This window comes from Scheffersomyces spartinae, assembly GCF_019049425.1.
Source record: "Scheffersomyces spartinae strain ARV_011 chromosome Unknown scaffold_6, whole genome shotgun sequence".
NCBI classification, from domain to species: Eukaryota; Fungi; Ascomycota; class Pichiomycetes; order Serinales; family Debaryomycetaceae; genus Lizanozyma; species Lizanozyma spartinae.
In genome coordinates this window covers 387,925-405,195 of record NW_025065053.1, presented here as the reverse complement: position 1 = coordinate 405,195, position 17,271 = coordinate 387,925, and the positions used below count along the sequence as shown (strand labels likewise).

The 17,271-nt window shown below is 38.7% G+C and overlaps 7 protein-coding genes and 2 non-coding genes across 9 annotated transcripts; 5 read left to right on the top strand and 4 right to left on the bottom strand.

The window, feature by feature from the left end:
* Positions 1 to 135: 135 nt before the first annotated feature.
* On the bottom strand, positions 136 to 4,458 carry GIN4 (protein kinase; the record flags this gene model as incomplete). Its single annotated transcript, XM_043195073.1, has 1 exon — positions 136 to 4,458. One exon carries the CDS (start codon positions 4,456 to 4,458, stop codon positions 136 to 138), a length of 4,323 nt encoding a protein of 1,440 aa, XP_043050270.1.
* Positions 4,459 to 5,987: 1,529 nt separating this feature from the next.
* KQ657_004401 (uncharacterized protein) lies at positions 5,988 to 7,436 on the top strand (the record flags this gene model as incomplete). The annotated part of the gene is made up of 1 exon (XM_043195072.1): positions 5,988 to 7,436. One exon carries the CDS (start codon positions 5,988 to 5,990, stop codon positions 7,434 to 7,436), a length of 1,449 nt encoding a protein of 482 aa, XP_043050269.1.
* A 277-nt stretch (positions 7,437 to 7,713) lies between these two features.
* Positions 7,714 to 9,054, top strand: ERG12 (mevalonate kinase; the record flags this gene model as incomplete). Its single annotated transcript, XM_043195071.1, has 1 exon — positions 7,714 to 9,054. One exon carries the CDS (start codon positions 7,714 to 7,716, stop codon positions 9,052 to 9,054), a length of 1,341 nt encoding a protein of 446 aa, XP_043050268.1.
* Positions 9,055 to 9,097: 43 nt separating this feature from the next.
* On the bottom strand, positions 9,098 to 10,673 carry FSF1 (uncharacterized protein; the record flags this gene model as incomplete). The annotated part of the gene is made up of 2 exons (XM_043195070.1): positions 9,098 to 10,010; positions 10,666 to 10,673. 2 exons carry the CDS (start codon positions 10,671 to 10,673, stop codon positions 9,098 to 9,100), a joined length of 921 nt encoding a protein of 306 aa, XP_043050267.1.
* Positions 10,674 to 10,765: 92 nt separating this feature from the next.
* On the bottom strand, positions 10,766 to 12,355 carry GUA1 (GMP synthase (glutamine-hydrolyzing); the record flags this gene model as incomplete). The annotated part of the gene is made up of 1 exon (XM_043195069.1): positions 10,766 to 12,355. The coding sequence occupies one exon, from the start codon at positions 12,353 to 12,355 to the stop codon at positions 10,766 to 10,768; it is 1,590 nt and encodes a 529-aa protein (XP_043050266.1).
* Positions 12,356 to 13,687: 1,332 nt separating this feature from the next.
* On the top strand, positions 13,688 to 13,759 carry KQ657_004397. Its single transcript has one exon. It is a non-coding gene; the product is annotated as a tRNA-Met (tRNA).
* A 278-nt stretch (positions 13,760 to 14,037) lies between these two features.
* On the top strand, positions 14,038 to 14,109 carry KQ657_004396. The gene has a single exon. It is a non-coding gene; the product is annotated as a tRNA-Met (tRNA).
* Positions 14,110 to 14,295: 186 nt separating this feature from the next.
* PHO86 (Pho86p) lies at positions 14,296 to 15,324 on the top strand (the record flags this gene model as incomplete). The annotated part of the gene is made up of 1 exon (XM_043195068.1): positions 14,296 to 15,324. One exon carries the CDS (start codon positions 14,296 to 14,298, stop codon positions 15,322 to 15,324), a length of 1,029 nt encoding a protein of 342 aa, XP_043050265.1.
* Positions 15,325 to 15,365: 41 nt separating this feature from the next.
* KQ657_004394 (uncharacterized protein) lies at positions 15,366 to 17,168 on the bottom strand (the record flags this gene model as incomplete). The annotated part of the gene is made up of 3 exons (XM_043195067.1): positions 15,366 to 16,495; positions 16,784 to 16,798; positions 16,838 to 17,168. The coding sequence occupies 3 exons, from the start codon at positions 17,166 to 17,168 to the stop codon at positions 15,366 to 15,368; spliced, it is 1,476 nt and encodes a 491-aa protein (XP_043050264.1).
* Positions 17,169 to 17,271: the final 103 nt, after the last annotated feature.

Here is a 17,271-nt window from a genome sequence, read left to right as displayed (position 1 = left end):
CTTTCGATCACATTTGCCTTATAAAGTAGTCATTTTCTATACAAAAGTTAGGCTTTTACTATGCAAATATATGTACTTAAGATTAATTATATTATACAAATGACAATAACATATAAGTTTGGGTCTAATTTTACATCACATTCCATCCAAAACACCTTCTTTCCGTAGCACCTTCTCAATTTCAGCAAACAAGGTATCAGTAGTCTTCTTTGAACCTTTAACTCTGGCACATACAATCTCCGACCGTTGGTTCATCTCACGAGCATTGATCTTGATCCGGAACTTACAACTCTTCAATTCAAAAGCATTATTACTAGAAATAGCCCCTGTGATGTTGTATCCAATCTTATCAAGTCTCAAATCCTTTAACCCAAAGTTGGACCAACTCTTCAATAATGAATATAAAGCAGTGCCCATTTCATCCTTAGGCAATATGGTCTTGAACCGCTTCACTTCATCAGGTGATGCTCCATTATGAGAGCCACTGAACCATCTCAAAAATGAAGATCCCTTGGGTCTGTCTTCTTCAGAAACAACCCGTGATGATCCTCCAGCTGTAGTAGTGCCTTGGTGGTTTTCATCACTGGTCTTTCTGCTGGCCCAGGAAAACTTTCTAAAGAACGATTGCTTTCTCTTCTTCCCTTGATCATCAACATCAGATGATGTGTAGGTGTATTGTTTAGATGGTTGCTGTTGATTGGTGGTGGAAGAATTGGCAACATTAGTAGTATCACGTAAAGGTGATTTAACCTTAGGATCATTCTTGGTTCTTGTCTTGTCGTATTTAAGTTCTTGTTCAATAGTTTCACCATTTGGAATCAACAATAAATTGGCTGTGGGTAACATGGACTTTATTCTATCTGGTTTAGATGATGATTTTCCATTTTCTTTCAATCTAGTTCCATTTTGATCAGGCAACTTAATCAGCTCATAGAATGCTTCATCTTCCTGTACATCTGTTTCGTGCTTTCCTTGTTGTCTGGTTGGCTTATCACCAATGGTAACAAAGGTATCGTCCGCATCAAAATCTTCACCAGGTTCCTCTGCTAGACTCTTATTTGCAGAAGAAGGAAGATCAGGTAACTTGGAGATTGGTCTTCTGGAGTATTTACGTGTGGTGGAATTAGAAGCGGCCGACATTCTTGAAAGTCTTCTCTTATCATATTGAGAATAAGTTGAGAATCTAGCTTCGTTATCAAACAACAGGATCTCTTCAATACCATCGCCGTCCTCATCATTGTAATCACCTTCATCATGAGCAAATTTGTCTAATCTATCAGCGTAACTTGTTCTCAAATTATTTGGTACCTTGTTACTGTCATCATAGCCACCTTCTTCATCACTTCCAGGTGTATGTTCGTTGATTATTGAATGCAAATCACGGAATGACTCTTTGGTAGAATACATAGTAAGAACAGACAATCTCTTGTTAGAGTTGGTGAAATACTTTGACTTTCTGGTGACCGTTGGAATTTCAACACCACTAATGAGTGTGTTGCGACCTTGATCTTCTTTTGGTTTCGATGGAGGATTTCTTCTAGGTACTGGAATGTTGTTATCAACTTGAGATGACTTTCTACGTCTTGAAGATGCTGAAACTCTTTTCGTAGTTCCATCACGTTCAAGCTCAGAGCTTAAATTCAATTTGGAGTTCAACAATCGAGATTTTCTGATTTCAGACATATACTCTTCACTTAAATTCAAGTTTTCAACTTTTGGTTCTGGCAATTCATATTTCCCATTGTAGTAACTATCACGAGAGATTCGATCTTCATCATCAGAATCAATTCCTAAGGCAGCTGCACGAGCTTCATTAAGCATATCATCTTCAACCATAACTGAAATCATGGATTCCCTGTTCTTCTTAGACTTTTGTAATTGAGACTCACGTTGTGCTTCTTGACGTCTTCTTCTGACTTCAAGTTTCTCCTTTTCAGCCTTTTCCAATCGTTCTTTTTCAATCTTTTCATTTTCAAAAGCAGTCCATAAGGGATCTAATCTTGAAACTGGTCTTCGAGTTAAAGTTGGCGTAGATCTTCTTTGAGGATTGGGTGCCGTAACAGATCTTCGCTTGAACCCTTCGATTTCATCTCTCGTAAGACTATCACCATTAGGTTCTTCAACAACACCAGTAGAAAGGGCTCTATCATTTTGCTTAGCCAAGCTCAATCGTTTTGGTTGTTCAATAGTAGTGGTGATATTGTCGTTTGATACATCTTCATTCTCTTCTTCAATATCACTATTTTGAGATTCCTTCACCATGATAGATAATTTACGGGAACTTAACAATGACTTTCGCTTTTGTCTGGTCTTAAGCTTCTTTAATTCTCTTCTGGCCTTCAACTCAGCTTCATGCTTCTTCCGTTCAATTTCCATTAACTTCTCATACTCACGAGCTTCTTTTTCATCTTCGTCCATCAACTGTTCATCTTCTCTATTATATTCCTCTTGGTTGAAAATCTTATCACATAAGGTTGCAAATGTAGCAGAAGTTCTCTTAGTTTGTTTGTCCATGTATTCCCAATCGGTTTCTCCCAGGAATTTAGCATATGTAGCTAAAACCTTCATCGTAATTGAATTACGCTTCAAACCAACCACGCTATTTCTCAATGACTTACGTGACATACGTGACATTGACTTTCTAATAACAGAATTTCTCTTACCACTTACACTAGTGGTAATCGAAGCTCCCTCCATTAATGGTATTTGATCATCCAAAGAGTTGAAGGGTTGTTCTATCAGCTGCAAGTATGAGTGGTTGTGATTTTGGCTTTGACTTTGAGGTTGCATAGTTTGGGCCTGATGATTACTTATGGCCGCACCCATGAGAGCTGCACTATTCATACCAACCATATTGCCATTCTGTTGAGGTTTCTGTGTTTGGCTTGTTGAAGCAGCTTGGTTGTTCCTTTGAGCCTGAACTATCTCATTATAAAGGTTTCTGGGAATTGGATTATTGATGTCTTCGGGAATAAAGCTTCTTCTCCCATTTGGTGATTTGAAAGGTGATCTTCTTGGAGATCTATGAGGAGATCTGTATGGAGAATACAGATTATTAGTCCGAATTTGGGAGTTTCTCTTTGAAGCAACTCTTGATGGTCTCTTTGTAGGTGAAGAGTTAGTACTAAAGGATGTACTACTGCTTATGTTAGCAGACATTCTGTTGTACTTAACATTCCCACTACTTGCTTTGCTGGCAGAATATTGGAACGAGGTAGGTCTTGAAACAGGAATAGTTTTAGGAGCTTTCTTTTTGGCTGATTTACTTGGACTTGTGTGAAAGCTACTTGATCTACTAGGTCCATTCTTGATGTTATGTTGAGCAGCTGCAGCAGCTGCATCGTCCAACGCTTCTTGATTATGAGAATAACGTAACAACAAGGCATAGAAAGTCTTTTCTGCATTTGTTCCTGGTTTCAAAAGACAATCCACAATTTCCTTTTGAGGTCTATCATTCCATAAAATTGATAAATTGCCCAAGATCTGTTTGTCAATATTCTTTATGGAACCCAATGATTTTGAGGCAGTTTCAGGATGAGGCAAAGATTTCACTGAAATCAAATCTTCATTAGGAATGGGGTACTTCAACAAAAGAGGATGTTGTAAAATATCGTTGGTGGTGATTCTTGTTAATGGATCCACAGCCAACATTTGAAAGATCAAATCTTGAGCATCTTTTGAAATTTCAGTAGGCATTTCAAAAGAGCCTGCTTGAACCTTAAGTAATAAATTTCTAATATTTTCATCATCAAATGGTAATCTTCCAGTAAGCAAGGCAAACAAAATTACACCACAAGACCATACATCTGAGGCAGCACCATGATATTTCAATCCAGATACAATTTCTGGAGCAGCATAATGGGGAGACCCACAAGAAGTTTCTAAAAGCTTACCATTAGATTCAAGAGCGGCCATTCCGAAATCAGCCAATTTAACGTTTAAGCTTGCATCCAAGAGTAAATTCTCTGGTTTTAAATCTCTATGACATATACCTAAGGCATGACAATAAGCTGTTCCAAGCACAATTTGTCTAAAGTATTTGATTGCTTCCTGTTCTTGAAGAGGACCTCTTTCGACCAATAAGTCAAACAATTCACCACCTTCAACAAACTCTAATACCAAGTAAAGAGCCTTGGAGGTTTCCCATACATCATATAAACGTAAAACATTAGGGTGGTTAAGTAACTTCATAATGATGATTTCTCTTTCGATACCATACGGTAACCCATTAGCACTTTGAGGGTTGGGGGAAGCACCTTCTTCTTCCATTAATGCAGATTTCGAAACCACCTTCACAGCAGCCTTTTGACCGGTATTGACGTTTGTTGCCAAAAGCACACGGCCAGTTGACCCGCTACCCAATGTTTTACCCAAACGCCAAGGTCCGATTTTCTGGGGATGGTTATTGGTGATCGACATGGTCGAAGATAGCGAAGCTTGCCTTGAATGCGAGTGCATTGTGGATATTGTAAGGGAGCGTGAAGAGGGAAGTGATGAATAGACTGGTTAAGTACTTGATTCAATGGATTGGTTGAACGTGTACGGTAAACGAATGTAGTAATTAAGGGAGCGACTGAGTGGAAATGATACGTGTACTAGTAGTAGTAGTAGTAACAGTAGCACCTACACGCACGTAGATATTGATATATAGTAGAATCAGCTAGTATAAAACCGACCAAGAAGAGCAGTTAGTTGTAAGAATTCAACTTGAAGACGTCTTTGGAATCCTTCGTTGCAAAATCAAAAAGTTATTGTAACAAAATAGACATGAGTGTGTGCTTATATCAAAACGTGAAAATTCCTCAGAAAAGGGGGACACGCGTTGTGAAAATTCGCGTCGAACCGTTTGGCTGACCACAAAGGGTAAATTAATGACGATAGCAGCAACGGATGGAACGCTTATGAATTCGGCATTAGTGAATAGACATTACAATAGTAAGGCTTAATTGAGCATTACTGTTTAGTGCAATGTAGCGCAGGGTAGTGGGTAACGTGAACTGTTGTCCGGTGCGAACAAGTATACCTAATTTACTGTAGTGGAACGAAGCTAGTGGAGTGAGCGAGTAGAGTGGAACGGAACAGTGTACTTAGTTGGTTGTAGGTCACAATTGCTATATGGTAGTGTCGACCTAAATGTATGGCTATAAATGGAAGGCTACATGTTTATGGCTTTTCTATTGGCCAGAATAATGTTGATGTAAATTAAGTTGTCCGTCCGTTTCGAACTTGTTCCAGGTGGGAATTGGAATTATACCCAATTAAGTAAGGTAATGAAATAACAAGGTTACAATTGTTTCATAATGCCATTTTCGAGTAATCCCTTGTGGGTTGAAAGTAACCCAAATTCATCCTTTAAGCCACTGACTCAAAAGTTTCAGCCTGAATATTAACAAATTAAGCTCTCTATTGTTATATTTGCCTAACCCAACTCCATCTTGCCTACTAATGTATGATTTCGATCAAAATATCCAACAGCAAACGATCCTACTAATGATGGTATAAACAGGTCATAATACTTTACCATTCACTTTACTCATCTCTTTACTGTTAGATTCTCTCCTTCATGCTCTTGTTCGCTTATCCTCAGAGGGTTTTTAGCGAAGTGGTGTGCGACTTCCTTTGTACCGCGGTGCATAAGGTACTCGCAGCCGTTCCGTCAAATCAAAGGACATCTGCTCATGTATACCTACACCTGATCTTTATTTATTCACATCTGATTAATATTTCTAACGAGTCTCTTGTCATTATCTGTTCACTATCAAGATACCAGCCTTTAGTCAAACTGCTGGGCTCTCTACTATTCTAACCATAGAAGGGTAATGTATCGCCCAAGGTCCCTGTATGCACTAATTTCTGGGGGATGGTCTACAGATAGACAATACCACGGTATATGTTCATAGAAAAGGACACCGATCAAGGAAACTATGACTATAACATGTTTGTAGAAGCTGTAATATAAACACTAATTGTGAACATTTCCACTAGTAATGTCAACAAAGCTTGAGGTTAACATAGATAGAATTGCTACGGGTGACACCTTTACCAATTATGACATTGTTCAAGGTACAATAGAATTGCAGGTGCTTGAACGAATAAGTTTGTCTAAGATTGAAGTAATACTTGAAGGAACATCCAAGTCCAAAGTTTACTATAAAGAAAGGTCTGGTAAGCCTAATAATTATAAAAATTATAACGTACAGAATGCCATCAATAAGCATACGCAAGTATACCAAGAGCTAATTGTTTTCCCTTCTAAAGGAACCTACAACAAAGGAAGAATACAAGAGTTCAATTTGGATGTTGGAAGGTATAGTTATCCATTTTCCTTTCAATTACCTATGGATAATGATTGTGCTAGTAGCTCTGCTAGCAGGAATACAATGAAAGATCATAAAGCTCGCGTACAACACCATAGGAAGTCACTTTTGAAAAGTATACCCTTTAACTCTTTGAAGAAAAAACCTTCGAAACCTATGGGGCAAATAGAAGCAAAACATGTAACCAATCAATTACCACCATCATTTTACTTGAATGATGATGCAAGTATAAAATATGGGGTAAGAGCTACGCTTTTTACCACCCAACTGGATTTCTTTGGCGACCGCTCAGCATATGGTCCATTCGTGTTTCTCCCATTAGATTTGGAAGGTCCACTGCCAGATGCGCCAAAGTACGAGCTTAACATACGAGAGTCATTCTTATGTTCCAAAATGGTTCATACACCAGGGACACCGCTTCATTTTTTCTTTGAACTTAGATTGAATGATCCTGCCAACTTCACCCCAGGCGAGAAACAAAGTTATACTCTCCATATTGGAACAAGACACCAATTTACTAACCAATCCACTGACGTAATGCCCACTATCTACTTAATGAAAATCAAAACATCTCTTCTTTGTATTACAGATATCAGAGCAGACGATGATCGACTAACAGGAACATTACACAAGACCCAGCACGTTAAAACGTTAGTACTAGTGGAGAAGGACTTAAACAAATACCCCATTGAATTAAGCGGCATGGAGAGGAAACTGGATCAAGATAGTTATTCAGTGGAAGTACCACTAGAATGCTATTCTCATTCAATTCCTACAGACTTACCTCCAACTTTTGAAACTTGTAATTTATCAAGATCATACAAGTTGGAATTGGTGATATCGTACGCCTTTGATCCAGCAGCAAAGAAAGGGTTTTTACGTCAGTTCCAACTGGGGAGCATAAAGAAGGTCAAACTAAGAACTGAGAATATGAGAGTTGTCAGTGGGATATATCTCAATCGTGGTGCTTTAGGAAATAGTAGTCTTAATTCTGTTGACTCCACAGTCGATGATAACGACACCGTATATGGACTTCCATCCCATGAAGATATTAAGTATCCTTGGGGTCAATTAGTACGAAGAGATTATTGTCAAGAAAAGGAGTATTATTTGGAGTAGTTGCAGTCACTCGAGGGTCACTACGATAACTATACACTAGTGTTAAGAACACAACCATAATGGGAACAAGTGTAAGGTATGGAATAGGTATTTATATGTCAGGATTAAATGCAGGAGTTTAGGGTGAGCCGCATCGTAGAAGATTATGTAGGCTGCGCGTCGTATACTCGTTTACATATCGTGATGAAAAATAAAAGACATCACTCGTACATATCATAAATTGGTACTATTTCTACTATTACTACCACTATTATTATTAATAATAATACTACTGCTAATGACAAAGCTGGATGAAGAGAGACCTGCGTCCTTCTGTGTGAGTGCGCCAGGTAAGGTTATTATTTATGGAGAACATGCGGCAGTATTCGGTAAGCCAGCTATTGCTGCTGCCCTTAGTTTAAGAGCTTATTTACAAGTGACACCGAACGACGACCCTAATACCATCACGTTAGATTTCCCTGATATTGGATTATCTCAATCGTGGAATCGCCATGATCTCCCATGGGAAGATATAAAAGGGTATATTCAACGTTCATCTTCAGATCTGAAACCTTTAGTAACTCCAGAATTAATACCTGAAATAACAGACTTGTTGAGCGATGCATTGGATGATATCGATAATAGAATGCATTATGTGCTGTGTCATTGTTTCTTGTACTTGTATGTACATTTATGTTCTCACGATACTTTAGGGATGCATTTCACGGCCCGTTCTACTTTACCCATAGGAGCTGGGTTAGGCTCTTCAGCTTCTACAGCAGTATGCTTAGCTGCTAGTATGGCATATCTTGGAGGCCACGTAGAAAGGCCGGTGACCGGTCTTAATGAACGTGTCAGATCCCCTCATAATAAACATCATGCTATAATCTCTCCAGCTGACTTTATTGATGAATGGTCCTTTGTTGGAGAGAAATGTTTCCATGGGAACCCTAGTGGTATTGATAATGCAGTAGCCACTCATGGTGGGGCGGTGATGTTTCAGCGAACCGTTTCTAGTATAAACCCCAATGTTCGTACCAATATGAGAAACTTCCCACCGATTAAATTGCTTCTAACCAACACCAAAGTTCCTCGTTCAACTGCTGAGTTGGTTGGAGGTGTTGGGAAGATGAATATTGAGTTCCCGCAAGTATCACAGGCCATTTTGGATGCTATTGGTCATTTATCCAACGAAGCGTATCAACTCATGATAAGACCAGGGTTTGCTGAAGAAGAGCTTTTAATCTTACAAAAGTTAGTTAATATCAACCATGGGTTGCTTGTATCAATGGGTGTATCTCATCCCACTTTGGAACAGATCAAAGTTATCACCGATACCAATAAAATAGGGGCCACCAAATTAACTGGTGCCGGAGGTGGAGGTTGTGCCATTACGTTAATTGGAAGTGACGTATCAGAAGAGAAGATCCAGGCCACAATAAAGCAATTTGAGGTTCACGGATTCGAAACGTTTGAAACTTCTTTGGGTGGTAAAGGCGTAGGTTTATTACATGAAAGTGATGTTTCATTGGAAACCAGAGATAGAGTGTTTTCTCCGGAGGTGTTCCAAAGTCTCGGTAGTAGAAAGGAGATCGAGAACTTGGCTGGCGTAGATCAACAAGTATGGAAGTTCTGGTAAATATTAATGGCATATAATTGTACTATATATATACATATATATATTAAATTCCTCTATTGAATTGTAAGTGTTCGATCTTGTTACCATCTTTGTCCTTTAAATCTTGGAACTTGTCTTCCAACTTGGAAACTGGGAGTGATCTTCTTTGAGGGAAAACACCCAAAGCAAATGGTAATGCAACAAGTGAGGTACCAAAAATCAAACCAATATTAGTCAAGAGTTCTACTCTCTTGGGCTTGCCTTTCAAAAATGTCTTTTGTAGTTTAACTAAGATCAATGGAGGAATCACCATGATTGGAGTAGCATTAATCACTCTACTAGCAGCAGTTTCTCCAACCGCATACCAAGCAGCGGTCTTAGAAGTACCCACGGTATTGCCATCATTATCAAATACACTGATTCCTTTTTTGATTTCTTCTGATCTCATCAAGAATACGTTGACAACACCAGCAGATACAACTGCTGCAAATGGTACCAATCTTCCCAAGATCAATCTAGTATTGGCACTCAAAGACTTCAATCGGGGAACAATCAGATTCAACCCTAATGCTACTGAACAACTGGCAGTCACTGCCATAGCGTAATTGGTCAAGATCTGTTGGGTAGTTAAAGGATGTGACTTGTTAGCATTGGCAGTATTGATAGCAACATTCAATGATTGATTTGCCACTTGCCAAAAGAGCGTACCAGCAGTTCCCAATCCAGGGGTCAACATCCCAACTGTCACCACCATATTGGATAGAACACATGATGACATTCTAAAAGGTAAGAAGACCACTTCACCAGTGTCTGGATGCAAAGTTGAATCCAAAATACGTTTAGCTCTCCATAATTCTGGAGTCATTTCGGGAATAACTCCATTCTTATAATCCCATACCAATCGTTTGGATTGTTCAATGTCAGAACTAGTGTTGAAAAGCATGGTTGGGTCTGAGATCTCAGCACAGTGCTTGACTCTACCTGAGTATTTTGTCAAGTCATATTTGGAGTTCGGAAGACTCACAGGCCCTGGAATAGATGATGCCATTATAAGTATATATATATATATATATATATATGAATATGCAAGTGTATATACGAGTATGTATGTGTACGTATATGTATATACAAGTGTATGTATATGTATGGAAGAAGTATACGATAAGCACAGCCGTATATTTTTGTTAAAATTTCTCTCGCAGAAATCTACAAATAGGAATAAAGCATCACCAATACCCAAGAACAGATTTCTTTCGCTACAACTCTTCTCTTCCGAAAAATATGATAAGAGGCTTGGGTGTAGATTTGGTAGATTTGTTACGGTTTCAACGTATCTTCACACGAGATAAAAAGTATATAGATCGATTCACTACCAGGATACTACATCCGCACGAATTGGATAAACTCAAGCATTTACGAGATAATACGACGCGTATACGATATGTTGCAGGATCTTGGGCATCGAAGGAGGCTGTCTTCAAGACATTGGATTTGACGGACCAGAAATCATTTGCTTTCAACCAATGGTATCGCTTTAATGATGAGAATGGGAAACCGCATATCACTAGTCAATTGTATTGTCAGAATAATAATGATGATCAATTCTTACTAAGTATAAGTCATGATAAAAACATGCTCATAGCTACGGTGATACGACAAACTTTGAAACGTTTATAAGTTGTATTATTATTATACTATAGTCTAAATTTACAATGGAGAATGATTTATCTTTTTACTCCCATTCAACAGTGGCTGGAGGCTTTGAAGTGATATCGTAAGTGACACGAGCAACACCATCAACTTCATTGACAATTCTGGAGGCAACCTTCTTCAAGAACGCAGCTTCAAAAACAAACCAATCTGCAGTCATGAAATCTTGAGTTTCAATGGCTCTTAAAGCAATAACTTGTTCATAAGTTCTTTGATCACCCATGACACCGACAGACTTAACTGGCAATAAGGCAGCAAAAGCTTGGGAAATTTGTCTGTACAAGCCAGCCTTTTTGATTTCTTCAATGAAAATAGCATCAGCTTCTCTGGCAATCTTAACTTGTTCTCTGGTAACTTCACCTAAAACTCTGATAGCCAAACCTGGACCTGGGAATGGATGTCTCCAGACCAAATCTGTTGGAACACCCAACAATTCACCCAAATGTCTGACTTCATCTTTGAACAATTCTCTCAATGGTTCAATCAACTTCAATTTCATGTCTTCTAACAAACCTCCGACATTGTGGTGGGTTTTGATGGTTTGAGAAGGACCCTTGAATGAAATAGATTCAATGACATCGGGGTATAAAGTACCTTGCAATAAGAATTCGATTTCAGAACCATCCTTAGGGGTAATTTTGGCAGCTTCATCTTCAAAAACATGAATAAAAGTATTACCAATGATCTTTCTCTTCTTTTCTGGGTCAGTGATACCCTTCAATCTGTCCAAGAATAAATCAGAGGCATCAACAACAGTTAAATTGATACCTAACCCTTCAGTCAAGGTCTTGTAGACAGTTTCAGTTTCATTCAATCTCATAACACCATTGTCAACGTAAATGGCATGGAATCTATCACCAATAGCTTCTTTCAAAATCTTAGCACCAACAGTGGAATCAACACCACCAGAGACGGCACCAATGACTTCAGCAGTTGGACCAACCAACTTTCTAATTCTGGCAATTTCAGTGTCAACAAAGTTTTCCATAGACCAGTTCTGATTGGCTTGACAAATCTTGACAGCAAAGTTCTTCAACAAAACTTTACCATGGGCAGAGTGAGTAACTTCAGGGTGGAATTGAATACCAAAGATTGGTTCGGTTTCGTGAGCAATACCACAGAAAGGGGAGTTATCAGAGGTTGCAACAACCTTGTAACCAGTTGGTAAAGCATGCAATTTGTCACCGTGAGACATCCAAACTTGGGAGTGATCAACACCATCAAACAAAGGACAAGACTTGTCTTCAACTGTCAATGTAGCAGGCCCGTATTCTCTCTTGTCACCTCTGGCGACACCCTTACCGTTAATCCAAGCCAATTCTTGCATACCATAACAGATACCCATGATTGGAACACCCAATTTGAAGATTTCATGATCAACGTGAGGAGCATCTTCAGCGTATACAGAATAAGGACCACCAGACAAGATGATACCTTTTGGTTTCCAAGTCAATTCACTGATCTTTTGAGTACAAGGTAACATCTCAGCGTAAACATTGAACTCACGAAGACGACGAGTGATCAAATGGGAATATTGAGAACCGAAGTCCAACACCAAGATGGTGTCGAACACTTTAGACACTTCAATAGGAACGTCAGAGAGGTCAGCCATGGTATTACTTACAAATATGTAAAACGATATAAGGGAAAGTTATCCTTAAGAGATACTACAAAGAAGAGAAACATTCAAACGGAGATCTCCTCCACTCATCGCAGGCTAAATTCTGGAGATCACCAGGATCTGTAACCGTATTTATAGTAGGCCACAATAAGGAAAGAAAAATTAATCTCGATGAGCTGGTCACGTGCACTTGACTCTGGATTGGAGGTGAGTCAATGTAATCTATTACGTGGAGTTAGAGTCACGATAAGAGTTCGGATCGGGAAGTTATATGTATACGATGGTTGTAATTATGACACTAGACTTGAACAAACTCGTATCTATGAGTGCTGTTCCGAAGGGGGTGATCTTTATGTTACCTAAACATTAGTTCACGGCTTCTCCGTCGGATGATCCGAGAGATCTCACCCGTTCTCACTCGCTTACTCACTCTCACAATCATCCAGATTAATTTGCACCCAATTACATAACGAATCCCACCACATTCCTTAGCCGCCCTTAAACCTTAATACTGGGAAATTATTGAGTTGTCACAGTTTCGATGCGTTCATTACCTCCACCAAGAATCACTCGCACCAGACGATGGAAAAGAATAAAGAGAGCGTTTAAAACGTTTCTTGAAAAAGGGTATCTCTCCGACGGTGAATTATTCTTTAGACGGCATAAATCAAATACAAACAAGAATGCTTCCTCGGATAAAGTTTCCACACTTCGATCTTCTCGTCTATTTTCCCGTAGAGTTAAAAGAGCCAATTCTATACCTGGAGAATGGGTACCTGGTGTCAAACCTCTCGGGTTAGTTGGGAGAACCGTAGGTAAATTTGGGTGGAAGAATTTAAAGAGAGGTTCAAGTTTGTATAGCTTGAATATATTTATTTAGTACATGTCAATCAGCAGCTTAAATGGTCAGTGATATTCACTGTTCACTCACTGTCAGTCAGAGAACTTATATCGATACACTTATCGGAGTTAATGGCAGTCAATATAAGAGGCATAAAGCTAAGTAATCTGTTTGTAAAGGAAGTAGATATAAGGCATTTGTAGGGTCCATACTTAGAATGTAACTTGATTGAATTGTAGACGTATTAATTTGTATAGATTTAATAATCTTTTTCTTAAAAATATCAATTCAGACACACGAAGTACTTTCTGGGGTATTTCAATCACAATTGAGTAGATATCATCACAGGACTAGCAGATATAGTCCGAATACTATAAAAATATTAGATTACTTTCATTTTAACTATAAAAGAGTACCAAGAACTGCTCTGCGTTTAAAGAATTACATTATAAATTTTTAGCATAAAATATACACCAACGGTTAGCGCCGTGGCGCAGTGGAAGCGCGCAGGGCTCATAACCCTGATGTCCCTGGATCGAAACCAGGCGGCGCTATTTTTTCATTCAAGGTATTTTACGGTTGCTAAGTCTCAATTAATTTTTGTATTAGATTAAGCCGTGCCGTAAATAGCTTTATATAAGCTAGATGAAATTGTTGAACTACTTGCCTTTTTTAATGAAGCCTACCATTTATTCTTGGGGAAAACTACTTACAACTATACAATACATTAGACCCAGGAAGACTCAACATGCCAGTTGAATAAGGGAAACACCCCGTTTTGTCCAAAATATGCTTGTATTCTCTGTAGAGGCCAAATTTTTAACAGAAAAAGAGCGCCGTGGCGCAGTGGAAGCGCGCAGGGCTCATAACCCTGATGTCCCTGGATCGAAACCAGGCGGCGCTATTTTTATTTTTTTCATCTAGCTGAAGCATACCCTATTTTAGTATAAGACCACGTGCTGGTCCCACAATAGCAATAAATTACATAATCGGAATTAATATGAGTGAACTCGATGATCATCTCCGTTGTATAAAACAGTCCAAAGAGACGTAATTAATATTATCAACTAATCTTCCTTCCATATACACAATGGCCGTTCAAAAGGAAGTGAACCTCAACCAACCGTTGGACAGTTCGAAGGAATCGACCTTGAGTAAATCTCCATTAACACCAGAACTTGCTCAGGGTGCATTAACACTTCATGGAGATCGTTATAATCAACTTCAAGTTGGCTTGAACAGACTTCTTTTCTGGCATCCATTGCTGGTGGCAGTGTTGTTGTTTCCTATCGGATTATACTTTGCATATCAAGCATATGAATATGTTTATATAGTGGAATCAGTGTTTGAATTTGTTGAATTATTCTTTACCAAAGAGAACCTTAGAGATCACTTGGTGTTTCTTATGCCACTCCTTTTGCTCACGGTAATGTTTTTAACTGTATTCAGCTTCTATCTTTCCGATGAATTGAAGACTATCTCCGAGAAGTTCAAAACGTCTGTTTATATGAATGAATTGTTTGGGTTTGATTTGCGTAAGTTTGCCAAATTAGACACTAGTGATGTAGCTACGATTAGTCCAAAGGAAAGACAACAGTTGAAATACGGTGATAACACGCAAGTTATAATCTATAGAGATTCTCCCATTGCCATAGCTACTGTTGTTCCCATCACCGAAAAATCATCAGCCACCGATTTCTATGTGGAAATTACGGGCTTACATGTCCGGAAAGTGTTTGCCAAAGTTGATTTCGAAACATTATTAATCGACTGGTGTCTTTTACGGTCCAGACAACTATATTCTGAATTCACCAATAATAAGGAGAATGTCAGTGGATGTAAGATCCATGTATTAACCAATTGCTATAATTTTGAAAAGAACTACATCTCCAAATTGAAGGCTCTTAAGTTTGAGTTGATTGCAAAGAGCAATGAATTGAATCCTTATGAAAGAATCGAGTCCAAGAAACAAGGCTGGATAACTAACTTTTTCTATTCCATATTTGGCATCGAAAGACACGTGTATGGGTTATCAATTTTCACTGCAAATGCCAGTGAAGATAGGTTGTTGAACAAAGCCAATGAGTTCTCAAGAAAGACCATCAAAAAGAGAAAGTAAAAGAGAAATAAACTCGTTATATCATTAATACTATATACAGGTTAATCTAATAACCCAACCACTCTACTTTTTTTATTCTGTCTTTGCATTCTATAGATAATGAACACCCCCCACAATACAAGCACCCCCACTACAAGACACATCAAGTATTTGATGAATGTGATTACCCTGCGGAAGTTGCGGACAACAAATGTCGCATCTTCATCACCATACTTTTCCAATCTTCTTTTCCTATCACGTTCTTTGATGCGTTGTTCTGCTCTCTGGAGTCTAGCCAACGACTTACGGCCGTAGCCTTTTCTTTCTCTAATCTTGTGCGTCTTCTGTTCCTGTTGCAGATCCTTCTTCACTGCCAACGCTTCCAATTCCAATAACGAATTGATATATGTGCCATCTGGTTTGAGTAACCCATAGATTCTGTTCTCTATAATGTCATTTTGTTGAGTCAATTCTCCAGTTTCCGCCGAAAGACCAAGATATTTAACATCTGGTAAGTGAACATCTGTCAAGGCAACACAATTGGTCCAATCCTCATGAACTCCATTCAAATTGAAATCAATAGAAAGATATCCATTCTTAAGGTATACCAATCTCATTTTAGTTTCCCCCGTTGGAGGATTCACCAACTTCTTGAGGGGACACCCAGCCAACCTTGTATCGTAACCATCCGTGGATTTGGAATATTTAGTTGTCCCATCTCCCAACATGATATTAACATAGGGGAAAGTACCTCTTTTGCCATTCTTATAAGTATCGATCATGATCCCCATCCCATTGAAATAATTGGGGACTCCAAACACATCTCCGATATCGGGTTTAGTTTCGAGGAACCAAATAGCTAACCCATCGCCTAATAACCCCCTGGCGTTAGGCGTTGAAATACTAAAGGTCAATTCCATTTCAAAGGACTCAGCCTCAATAGGTCTGCTGGCAAACATATTACTAGCTTGATGTTTGACGTCTCTAGTTAATCGAACACATTTATTGTTCTTAACCATTGCCTTGCCATGAATCTCCCAATTGGTCACCTTTAACGAATTGGCTTCTTTCAAATAAGGGATAGTCAAACTTTGATATTGAAGTTCGGTCTTCTTCAATAGTTGAACATCTTGATTTTTATTCTGAATCAATGAGTTTAGTTCTTCCGGTGAGATCGAATCATAGTCGATGCCTGTACCGTTTCTTAATAAGAGATAGTATAATGCAAATAGTACTAACCCTAGGATCAGGAATTGAAGACCCCGCTTAACTCCGTACATCAAGAATCAACACTCTATGAATCAAACAATGTATATAAAAGAAAGGTGGAGTTCATGAGAAAACGTGTGAATTTCTTTGGTAATGATTGTTCATTTGTATACCCTTTTTGTGAACTTGACGCATGAGATTACTGAATTTTTGTGCCCGGGTTCGAATCCAGACCAGGTCAACTTCAACTACAGTAAAAAATTGAAACTACCTTCCATTGATTTCCCTATATACATGTGTGAATCAAAACATCATTATTATCTACCAAATACAACTGTTCTAACAGCAGTCAAGAATGTTTCCTTCTTCTCTCCCTTAAGCTCGCTGAGCAACCGGTCATAGTATTCAGGATTACCCTTGGGCTTCAACAACTTGTCACTAAGACGATAGTAGTTCTTATATTTATCGTTAACCATATCACGTAATGCCAAATATTGTAGTTGTAAATCACGTTCACTCATACTTTCAACCTTAGCACTGTCTTGGAATCGAGCCAACTGTGTTCCTTTGAAAGACGAATATCTTTCAAGACGGTCTTTGGGCAACGTCTTCAACAACGCCACAATGTTCTTGGTGATCTCTTTCTTACTTGACATGTTGTACAATACCGAAACACTGAAGTATCCGTGGGGTGTTAGAACTCTTTTGGTTGAAGAAGTTTGATGCCCAAAAAAATATACGCCAAAATTGGGTACACAC